The sequence below is a fragment of the Primulina tabacum genome, chromosome 11 (assembly GCF_025594145.1).
Source record: "Primulina tabacum isolate GXHZ01 chromosome 11, ASM2559414v2, whole genome shotgun sequence".
Lineage (NCBI taxonomy): Eukaryota > Viridiplantae > Streptophyta > Magnoliopsida > Lamiales > Gesneriaceae > Primulina > Primulina tabacum.
In genome coordinates this window covers 5,588,893-5,600,998 of record NC_134560.1, presented here as the reverse complement: position 1 = coordinate 5,600,998, position 12,106 = coordinate 5,588,893, and the positions used below count along the sequence as shown (strand labels likewise).

The 12,106-nt window shown below is 35.7% G+C and overlaps 3 protein-coding genes across 3 annotated transcripts; 2 read left to right on the top strand and 1 right to left on the bottom strand.

The window, feature by feature from the left end:
• Window positions 1-376: 376 nt before the first annotated feature.
• Window positions 377-3,948, bottom strand: LOC142519134 (uncharacterized). The gene is made up of 4 exons (XM_075622068.1): window positions 3,649-3,948; window positions 1,558-1,616; window positions 1,040-1,221; window positions 377-733 (listed from the first exon to the last, which is right to left on the bottom strand). The coding sequence occupies exons 1-4, from the start codon at window positions 3,812-3,814 to the stop codon at window positions 661-663; spliced, it is 480 nt and encodes a 159-aa protein (XP_075478183.1). The 5' UTR covers window positions 3,815-3,948; the 3' UTR covers window positions 377-660.
• A 1,350-nt stretch (window positions 3,949-5,298) lies between these two features.
• LOC142517791 (pentatricopeptide repeat-containing protein At2g17210-like) lies at window positions 5,299-7,895 on the top strand. The gene is given in 3 exon segments (XM_075620244.1): window positions 5,299-6,752; window positions 6,754-6,841; window positions 6,843-7,895. Coding segments are annotated over 3 exon segments (2,220 nt in total). The 3' UTR covers window positions 7,521-7,895.
• Window positions 7,896-8,015: 120 nt separating this feature from the next.
• LOC142517792 (3'-5' exonuclease) lies at window positions 8,016-11,096 on the top strand. The gene is made up of 6 exons (XM_075620245.1): window positions 8,016-8,453; window positions 8,735-8,890; window positions 9,541-9,671; window positions 9,765-9,926; window positions 10,589-10,699; window positions 10,797-11,096. The coding sequence occupies exons 1-6, from the start codon at window positions 8,156-8,158 to the stop codon at window positions 10,851-10,853; spliced, it is 915 nt and encodes a 304-aa protein (XP_075476360.1). The 5' UTR covers window positions 8,016-8,155; the 3' UTR covers window positions 10,854-11,096.
• Window positions 11,097-12,106: the final 1,010 nt, after the last annotated feature.

Genomic DNA, 12,106 nt, shown 5'->3' with positions numbered 1-12,106 from the left:
CATTCTTTAAATGGTTGGTAGATTCAGTTTTCTTTTACTTTGATTGATAAATAGTTTTTAAGATGGAAGTGTTTGGCAAACAAAATTTGGAGTCCAAATAACATTTCCCGAGATATATGATATATACATCCCCATGTTTAGGTGAGTATCATGTTCCTGGCCTTTATACTATGTATACAGCCAGTCTACCAAGCTAGAAATCTTAAAAACAACTAAGAGAACTTCAAACTTAATCAGTAACCAATAGCTCACCTATATGCCATCAAAGTGAGATCTAGTGTGAGGGAGAAAAAAAATTCATTAGCCCGTATGATCATTACGCGAATTTCAAACACAACTTCATTTAACCGTGTTAGGAACACACCTGATTTCAACCTTGTTTACTGAGAAAGTCGATGGATAAATCCATGCGTAAATTAGGAAGTCCCTCTATAAACATTGAATTACACGCCATGTTTAAGTCAAAATAGACTCTTTCCTTCTGTGAGTGTTGAATTACACGCCCAAGTCAAAAAATAATCGTTTTTGGACTGTTTCTCATAACTTTCGGGAATGTTTTGAGGTGAAATACAAAAGAACAAAGTAGTACTCAAAAGCAAGATCCAGAGTTCGAGCCCTTACAGTAACAACCAGCAGCAAAGCAGACAAGAACCAAAAATGTTAGATTTCTGATGATCGCTTTACCTTCTCCTTCAAAAATTGAAGTATGTGTTCTTTTTTCCAGTTATCAATTCTGCAGGAGAAAGTACAAAGAATGTTGCATGTTAGTGAGTGGCCACGTTGGAATCATTTGCATGGAAACTTGTGACAACAGAGACAAAATAAAGCCCGAACACTATCCAGGATAGGGTTGTGTGGAAAATTAAAGGTGCTAAAGCCCAAGACTCAAGCCAGACCTGAAGGTCTAGAAGAGCCCTTCAAATTTTTAGCGCAATTACAATCGCTTACGACAAGGTGGAAAAAGTAAAATAAATCAATAAATTACAAAACTTTCGATGCAAAATTTTGGAATGGACGTTTGAAAAGGTAGTAAGTTCACCTTATGGTTTCCTTGAGTCGTCCGTCTTCATCTAGCATGATCAACTTTGGTGGAGAGTTATAAGCGTATTGAACTTTGACAGTTGGAAATTTATCCTTCTCTTCCTCAATGAAACCAACTAATTCGGGATAAAAGACGAGCTTCCTCATGCAAACCTCTAAAATTGCACCAAAATATATAACCTGGACAAAGTCGAAACACAAAGTAATAATCCGTAAAACAGACAAAAAAAGAAACTGAAATGTGAGCAAACATCAGACCTGAAAAGAAATAGAGAATTTTTTAAAACCATCAAGTTATATATTGATACATTTTACTTTCTACCAGAATCACAACATGTGAGGAAAGCAAGGGGGAACAAGAACCAAATTTGAAGCAACTCCTCTCTTATGAGCTTTTGTACAAGAACATACTTGCTTTTCCAGAAGAAAATACGGGAAGATTGAGAATCTATTAAAAATACGATAAGGACAAAATAGTGTCAGCCTATATCACAAGTTACTTGTTGTCAACCGTACCTTGCTTGTTGCATCATCAGAATCCTCAGCACAACACTTTAAACAATCAGATACCAGTTCTGCACATGAGAATCGAGGTCTGAATAAGGTTGATTTACCGGAAAAAAATGAAAACTAAATTCCATCACTCTTTTTCATCATTGAAAAAAGAGAATGAGCCCTGCATGCTTCATAATATAATAATTAGAACCATCTTCATTGCATGTATTGCCGATCTTATTATTTTTACATAATTATATTTTTAATCTTTCATACTATAATTTGAATTATCTTCATTGCATGTACCATTTATAATCTATACTATTAATAAAGCAAGAGCCCCTAATAGTAACAACCTTTTACTGAAGCTTTTTTCATATCCCAAAAATGTCCATATATTTTAGATTTAATACATACAATTTGTTCTTAAACTAACCTTAAAAAAGGGAAAATCATTATCAAGAATTGTAAGAACAAAATATATAAAATACATAATATTCATAAGATTATGTTACACACAAAGTGTGCTTACTGGCTAGTTTTATCAGAAGAAACTATTGATGTCACACACTGAAAAAATAATATTTACTGCATACTAATTGCATTTGAACAAAAAATTATTTTTTATTCAACCATTAACAGGAACCTCCTCAAAACATGCTAAACTTTCACTCTCGCAGATTTTTACATATGTCAGATAGCAAATATGTTTAAGACAAAACAATAAAATAACCATCAACACTTGGTTCCCTGATTCCAACTTTTGGCTTGTAAATATAAATGTCACGATCTCCATCATCTCATGACTCAGTGATATGCCATCCCCACACTAATTTAAAATTTGAAAGTTCACATTATGAATAATGGATACCAGCAGTTAAAAGGAAAATCCAACAAGACAAGGTCCTTGCTTTTCCTCCTGATTTGTTTGAGGTCTCCCTTCCTAACTGATCTCGATGATGATGATTGATAGAAAGTATTTTTTACCTTTTCAATTCACAGCAGAAATTTATTAAGTTGCATGGTCACTGTATTCAAATTTTGAATTGCCTTCAGGGGAAAAAAAAGAAGGATGTGATTTTGGAAAATTTTACAGTAACATGTCCCAGTCAACTAAGTAAGTGGTCTCAGTGCAAGGAATGACCTTAATAAGCTAAGCCATAATAGTGATTGGGATAGCCATTGTAGCGATCCGATACTTAAGTAAATTTATAGAATATATAGCCTGCTTGATTTTGAGTCTCAAAGACAAAGAACATGGGGTATCCCGGACAACGAGCTTTTGATAATTTTAGAGGTGTCTCAAGCGACCTAGCTCTTAGTGAACTTTAATATGTTGGAGACAAAACTTCACACATATCATCAAAATACTCTTCCCCAATGCACGAGGAGTATATTTTTCATTATTTCCGCTTCTAACACAAGGTCCTTCGTGCCAAGATGATCAAAATTTAGATAATGAGATCCTGGCTTATTCATAAACTATAAGTAAATCGTAGAAGGTATATTCAACTTTAAGATTGCTTTGCACACTCAAATGGCATAAAATAGCAACATGTTTATTGTTTCCCAAATTCCCACTTGAAAGACCAGTAATAAAATTCGATAAATAATGATGGAGCGGCAAGTAAATCAAAGTGGAGCAAGGAGAGAGACATAACTGGGCAATTATATGTGCTGAAAATTGCATAGCTACTAAGATAATGTTATGGTACTACGGTGCTGAAATTTTTATCAAAGGTTATAAAATCAATAGCAGAGGCCAGCAACAAAGATTAGGCTTTTGTCGGAAAATTTATCAAACTTATTAGCCCCCATACAAAATTTTCAAGAGTCGATGTGGAATCATAACCTTCCACTGACAATGATCAGATACTAAACAAGTATTATTTATTATCCTAGTAACTGAGAATCTTAATCCTGAAACATAACTGGAATATAAACCCTAGTTTCTGAAAATTCCTGTCCTGGTACCTAATAGCCCCAAGCTGTTTCCTGGCGCACACACAAAAATCAGAAAAGAAAACCCACAAAAGCACAATATTATCTGTGAAACCGAAAAGGAGTGGTGAAAAAATTCATCACAAACATCGTATAAAAATACATCCATGCCTTGATCTTTGGTGTATTCGGCAAAGGTGTGGCAGTCCGAGCAAAGGGCTAGGCCGGTGAATCCTAATTCCTCGCATTCTTTAGTGCTCAATTTCTGGTCTGCTTCGCAGGCACGAAAAACTAATAATAATGGAATTACTACCAGCACAAATTTGCAAATCGACATCGTTCCCTTGATTTTGAGGTCCAGAAGAGAATATACGTCTCTATTGAGATCAGGGGAGCCAGAGATTTGAAAAGTTCGACGATAGAGAAGAGCAAAAGGCAAAAGTCCAGCAGACTCGCAAATCAGTATACCTCCGCTTCACTTTCAACTTTATATTAATAATATTTAATTAAAGTTTATCAATTTATATTTAATTAATAACAAAAAAAATTATAATTAACTAAAATTATGGAGTAAAGTATTCATTATTCAATATAATAGTATATATATATGTATGTATGTAATATAACGACAGAGCGAGTTCACCAAGTCATAGGATCTCTGCTTATGAAACTAATTTACTTGCATTTCTGGTTTCTTTCTTGATTTTGAACTCTTGGAACGAGACATTGGATTTTTCTACTTGGAAAAGTTTTAGCTGCTGCACGAGGCACCCTATGGACTCTATATCTAGCCAAAAATTTGTGTAAGACGATTTCACGGATCGTATTTCAGAGTTCTTGGGGTCTCGAAATCCCTCAAAGGAAAACAGGTCACCTCTGATAAAAATCTTGGTCCCGATTGCTGGAGGCATATGTTTACATCTTTCGACAAAAAATGATCACAAAAAACCACTCTTTTTTTATGGCGTCATTCGATTTTTATTTGTTCTTGATTATATTTTTTAATAGAGACAACAGTAAGATATAAAAGTAAAAGTTAAGACTATCCACGCTTCTCAACTTGTTTTACACATCTATAAATTAGCAAAAGGATTACAAAAACCATCCTTGAGCCGACCCTAAAATACACTCCTCCTCAAAAATTTTATACTCAATCAGAGTGGAAGTATTGGGAGGTGAATAAACACGATTATTTGATAAATTGATTTAATTGATTGTTAGAATTTATATGGTGGGAAAAAGTTTAATGAAATTTAATTTGTTTTGACAAATATATCCAATGATTTATATGGATGAACATGGTTATTTGGGATCTTACATTAGGTATTGTCTCTGCTCTGTCAGAATGCTTTGTCCACAATGTGTTTGTGTTTTTGCCTGGTGCAGTGAAGGTATTATCTTGTAATTATTTATTCATTATGCATGTCCTGAATTCCGTCAGTGCTCTGTCAAACATCATCGAACTGAAGATTTCCTTATATTCGGGTTTTTGTTTTTGCTAAGCGGTTCAGCTAGATGCATTGCTATTTAGTCTGACAGATTTCATCTCTCTGATACCCAGTAAGGAAATTGGGATATGACTATCATACTTCTTCCAATCTTGTGGGCTGAAATTCTCTGTGAGTCAAACGGTTCCTTCCTGCAATATCTTTCGCATCTCATTATTTGTGCTTGAGAATGACAAATTACTCATTCATGTCAATTCAACACGGATTAGCAGGAGAGGATGGCATCAAGTTGGCAGCTCTGAAAAAGATTCCTTCTTTGTCGGTGTCCTCTATGCGATTCCGTTTTTAAGGAGGCCATTGTGTGTTTCATGTTATGCATTTATCTATCATCTCATCAGGTTCCAGACTCACAAGTTTATCTACTAAACTCAGAGAATCATTATCGAATGGCCAGTGGAAAGAGGCGTTTATTCACTACAGAGAAATAAAAAGAGCAGGAATTCAACTCATTGATCATTCAATTTTCTCTCACATTCTCAAAGCTTGTTTAACTCTGTCGATTAGAGTTGGAAAATCTGTCCATGCTTCCGTGATCAAACAAGGAGTTATATCATTTACTTCTGTAGGAAATTCAGTTATAGACTTCTATTCAAAATATGGAGCATTGAGCTCTGCTCTGAATACTTTTAAATGCATGAAGATGCAAGATTCGGTTTCATGGAATATAATTCTTCACGGTCTCCTCGATCAAGATGCTTTTGAGGAAGGATTGGAGTTATACACACAAGCTAGAGGGATTGGATTTGATCCCAACATCTCTACTCTGTTGCTCCTAATTCAGGCATATCGTACTCTTGGAGCTTTTGATGAGGGACTGAGATTTCATGGTTACTTGATTCGAAGTGGGCTATGGAGCTCAACATCTGTACAAAATTCTCTTTTGTGTATGTACGCAGAGATTGGAATAGAGTACGCTGAAAACCTATTTGAGGAAATGTATGAGAAGGATGTGATCTCATGGAGCGTGATGATCCGAGGTTACGTACTTCATGATGAAATTTGGTTTGCTTTAGAGTCATTTAACAAGATGGCTTCAGACTTTGGGATTGAAGCTGATGGTCAAACCATGGTGAGCATACTTAAAGGGTGCACTAATTTAGGGGATATCAGATTGGGAAAATCATTTCATGGCTTTGCCTTATTAAGGGGCTTAAATAATGATTTGTTTGTAGGGAACACACTTGTTGACTTTTATTGCAACTGCACAGATGTTGGTTCCGCCATTAGAGTGTTTAGTGAGATGTGCCATAAGAACCTAGTGACATGGAATTCCCTTCTCTGTGGATTTGTTCATAATGAGATGCATCCAGAAGCGTTTACATTATTTAGTTCAATGGAGAAATCAGGTTTTCTTGCAGATGAGGTGACTCTCGTGAATCTAATCCAATCATGCAAGGTCTTAGGAGTTCTGCATCAATGCAATTTGATTCATTCCAAGGTAATTCAGCAAGGTTTTCAATCAAACGAGTTTGCTATGAATTCTCTGATTGATGCATATGGAAAATGCAATCAAATTAATTATGCGTATAAAGTATTCTGCCAAATAAAAAGACCAGATGCTGTTACCTGGAGTGCTATGATATCAGGTTTCACTCACTGTGGCATGCCTGATGAAGCAATTTCTATTTATCAAGAAATGCGAACTTCCATAGATAAATCATCTGCTGTTACCCTGTTGAACCTTATTGAAGCTTGTACCTTGTCTGCTGAATTAAGAACATCAAAATGGGCCCATGGCATTGCTATTACAATGGGCTTGGCATCACATGTTGTACATTGGAACTGCAATACTTGACATGTACTCAAAATGCGGGGCAATATTTGAGTCCAGAAGGGCCTTTGATCAAATTTCCACTGAAAAATGTAGTTTCTTGGAGTGCAATTATCTCCGCATATGGCCTAAATGGACTCCCACATGATGCACTATTGTTGCTCTCTGAAATGAAAGCTTGTGGTTTCAAGCCCAATTCAGTGACAACATTATCAGTATTATCTGCATGTTGCCATGGTGGATTGGTTGATGAGGGACTCTCGGTTTTCATTGATCTGGTAAATGATGGAGCGGAAATGAAGTTCGAACATTACTCCTGCCTCGTGGATTTGCTGGCTAGAGCTGGGAATCTTGGTGATGCATTTGATATAATTAAATATATTCCTGTCGGCACGAAGCCCAGCGCAAGTGCCTGGGGTTCACTTTTGAGTGCTTGTCGGAATTTTGAGAATGGTGAGCTCGCTGTTTGTGCTCTTTCTCAGATTCTTGAGCTGGAGCCATCTAGCTCTGCTGGTTATTTACTCGCATCTAACATATATGCTGCCAGAGGTTCATGGGTAGATGCCTTCGGAATGAGATCTTTGGTGAAGAGGAGAGGTATAGAAGTGGTTCCTGGTTACAGTTTGGTGCATGCAGGTAACAAAGCATATAGGTTTGCTGCCGGAGATTTGAATCATCCTTTGTCTCACTTGTTATGCCCTGTCATTGAGCAATTGCACTTGTGCATGAAGAAGGAAATCAGAGCAACACCCCCTGTGTCTTAGGAGCAATGGGTGAGACATTTTTTGGTTAGGAATGGAGTAAGGCTCCCTTTCTTCTCCTTGAGCTATGCTGCTACGAGTTTCTGGTATTAATGAACGTAGCAGCTAAAGCTAGGAGCTAAGCGACCCGAATGTTCCTGAAGGAAAGAGTGTGGATCTATCTTTCCCGTAGCCAAGTCTTGAGTGTTCCTGTGGGTAACTGTCAATGAAAATCCTTTTAATTTAAATTTTTATTCTTCTGCATCAAGGGAGAGATGAAGAAAGGGAATGGGACAGGAAAATGTTCCTCTCTGTAGCAAATATGCCTGGTAAATTTTATTTCGAATGTAATTCAAGGTACACACCATCATATGTTGTATCGCTCATGTTTAGAAAAAACTACAATCAATATTTGAAAATTAATTATACTATTTTTTTTTATATATGTTGAACTTTATTTATATTGTTATAGTAAAAAATATAATGTAAAAAATATATATATTTTTTAATTTAATTTCAAATATAAATATTATATAGATTAATTAATTATTGAGTCTAAAAAGTTCCGAGGCCAGACGCTAACTTGAAAATTTTCAAAAAGCGAATTTGTTTTCCGACCAACTTACGACCCAAATGGTTTGAAAAGAGCTCATTATAAAATGGAAACCGAAACAGCGGTTTCGAATTCCGATTGGGCCTATCCACTTACCGATGATGAGCTCCAAGCCATTGACGCCGCTTTTTCCGCCGCCATCTCTGCTTCTCCGATCAAGAAATGCCGCCGCTTCAGTTGTCCCGACGCCGCCCTTGCTTCCTTCGATTCCCCAGCTACAACCCGACGTCGATTGCCCCAGACTCTCTTCACTTTTCGGCAACGACAAAAGAATAGTTCTTCGTTATCCTGTTCTACTTTCTCGACAAATAGATCCTATGTTGATGCGAGTTATTCTTACCGAGGTGACTGCAGTTTCCTTTTCGTAATATTTTGCTTTTCAAAGCCAACTCGTTTTGCTAGTGTTGGTGGATTGAAGTGTTTGGAGTGTTGTACCTTTTGGTTCGGAAGTGGAACCGCTGTGTGCAGCATTTCTTGTTACTTTTCTTACCATTCTCCTTTTCTATGTTAGATCGACGTTACATTTTGTTACGTTATGCCATTTGTTGAAAGCAAACGAACATTGATAATTGGTGATCAGATTTTTTTAACCCTGGAAATTGGAACGTTTTACTGTTTTATTCAGAAATAAAGTTTGGAGGCCGCATTGTGTATAGCAGAACTATAGAGGAGGTGGAAAGAGCTGCAGAGGAACTTCTAAAGTTCATGGATATAAATAAAAGAAAAGGGGATCAGTGTGTCCTTGGTCTGGATATTGAGTGGAGACCCACTTTTAAAAGAGGTAACTTCATTTGCGAAAAATATAAAGGAGAATAAAATGAAAACTGTGATTGATAAATGCTTATGGAGATAAGTGTTGCATAATGCAACAAATTTTGATTTTTTAACTTAGATCAATACATTACACATATATGGTCTATTTTTTCCCAATGTGATTTGAATGTGTTGATTCCTGTATATCGCTCTTATGTTCTGATCACACACTGTAATCATTACTTTTGGAAACACCACATTTGTTATCATATTTGTCATATGTGTGATGTCCAAAATCATGGTTCTGTTTGTTTCCTGATGTGTTTTTGAACTTCATAAATCAAAAGACGATCGTTAGCAGATAAAAGAACAGTTGATTTTAATTGAAGAGTGTTAAATTCTTCAATTTCTTTTCCAAATATTCGATTTGTCTTGGAATAACTGAGCAATTATAATTACCTCCGAAGTTTATGAATCCATTGTATTATAGTTCGATATTCAAGGGTCCTTCCTACAAGCTAAAATAGGAAAAGCAATTAGAAAATTATTTTGAATACAATTTCCAATTAAATTAAAATTAGTGGTTCTATTTCAAAGTGTAGTTAACTTCCTAAAAGAATCAAGATTGAAGTTTGAATATGATTTTGCTAATACAAGAAAATTTGTCGATCTTTGTAGGTGTTGCTCCTGGGAAGGTTGCTGTTTTGCAGATATGTGTGGATAATAATATTTGCCATGTTTTACACATAATTCATTCCGGAATACCTAAAAGTTTGCAATATCTACTTGAGGACCCTAGCACTCTAAAGGTGATGCTTTGAGGATTCTCTTGGTTTTATAAGCCAAATCTTAGACGTTCTTTACAATATTTCAACTCCATAAACTGCTTGGTACATGCATAGGTGGGTGTATGCATTGCAAATGATGCTGCTAAGGTTTTGCAAGATTATAATTTATCAATCACCTCTTTAAGAGATCTATCTGACCTAGCAAATCAAAAGCTCGGTGGAGATCCCAAAAAGTGGAGTCTGTCCGTGTTAACAGAAAATCTTATTTGTAGACAGGTACTTGACCGAGTCTTCTGGAGAATTTTCATTGCCATCTTGAAAACTTTTTATTTCTTTATACTTTGGTATTCTAAGGAGCCTAGATACACTCAATTACATGTTTCACAATACTTGAATCTTTGATTAGCATATACTTATCTAAATTTAGATATAGTGACTACAAACACAAATTTTGACATACAACTAGTATTTTTCAAAATTACTAAAAAAGTACTTCTATACGGACAATAGTTGGACTTCTGTTTAGTACAAACACTTGGGCTTTTGAGCCGAGAAAGCTTCACGCAGAAATTAGTGATATATTTGTTGTTTATACCAAAATGTAAAACTCTAGTCTATTAACTCAATCAACTCAATTCCATACATGTAGATCTATTGCAAACTGTAGTGTATATGGAAAATTTTAATTGGCTGCATGGTAATCTTCGTTGAATTTGATGGTGATCGGGGTTCCGAATCATCGGGCCATCACTGGTGAGGGAGGGTGCAGAATTTTTTTGGGTGACAAAACTAGGCTTGAACATCCTCCACCGGTGTTGGTTTTTATGTTCAACAAGCAGTGGACACTCCCAACAACTGGTTCTTCGCTATTGGCATGTCTGGATGCGACTGAGTGTGCGATGACTGATATTCTAACATGGATTGTTCGAATCTTGTAGCTTCCCAAGCCAAGCAAAATCAGACTAGGGAATTGGGAAGTTGAAGTTTTATCAAAAGAACAGTTGAACTACGCCGCCACAGATGCATATGTCTCTTGGTACCTATATAAGGTGCATCATTGTACTGATTGCCTATGGTTCTTTCTTTTGCTTTTACTTTCCATTTTCAAGATTTTCCATAAGAATATAAAAAATTTTCCAACTGCAGGTGCTGAAAAGCCTTCCAGATCCTGCTGATAACACAACGCCAACGACACCCGAATGAATGTTCGGCGAAGCATGTAACCTCCTCGAGACATGAATAGCTATCAAGATGGTACAAGACTCCTCATTGTTCAACAATATATTTAATTTGAAGCACAGATGTTGTCGAAATCAGAAGTTTGGTAGAATTGCTTAGTAGTTTCTGGTCATCCATTGTCATACTTAATTATATAACACACGTCATAGTTCATACATCAAGTGCGTGATATAAAATGACAAGGATAATGTCGTCACTTTCTATGGATCTACTTGAGCATATATGGTCTACACTCAAATAAATTCATTTGATAAAATAGTTGACCAAATTACTTAGTAACAAATTTTGATTTAATTTGCAACAGCTCTATTTAGTGCTAAACATATATAAATTATTGCTTTAATTACATATATAATATATTAATATATTTTGTTTAATATTATTTCAAAATCAATACATTTAAATAAATATATGTGAAATAATTATGAATATTATTATTTTTTAAGAATAAATTAATTAATGATATTGAAAATTGAAACATTATTGAATATAATATTAATTATTTTTTTCATGTACCACTAAGGAAAATCTGAATATGACCACTAGTAATAATAAAACTCAAATCTTTTCAGCTATGTAGCACATCCTAAACATCTAATTGAATGAATCATCATGTTACAAGCGGCTGAACAGAAAAACACGAAGAATTATCAAAACCAACAATTCTCTGTATCAAGATCAACTATCAGTTAAATGAACTTAGTTGGTCATGAATTAGAAATTAGTTGGATAGTTAAGTAGTAAGTTATGAGGAGTTAGATTCAGCTTATGATATATAACTTCGAAATAAACCGAGAAGCAACTCTTACCCAATAAGTTAGTCTCTGAGTTGCAGACTCTACTGCATCCATAATGACCATGTAGCTTTCAAGAACCTCCTGAGAGAAACTACTTCCATCTTATCGCTTAGCTAGAGGATCCCAACTGTTACTTGAGACTAATGAGAAGGGATGCATGCAGTTTTCCTGCAAATATCCTTAACTTGATCAGTATCAGAATCAAAGCTAACACGCCCGATTCTATGTTTCATGCGAACTACCACCGCTGCTGTATGACTTCTCTTGGACTGATTCAACCCATTTGGTAGAACATTGGCTCACTTGGGGATATCTTTAGAAGGAAGATGACCCGTACCAGGTTCAACTGTCTCAGGTTTACTGGAACCTTCACTAGAATCAGCCCAAGTATTTAACAAAGAATAATTGTTCCCACACAAC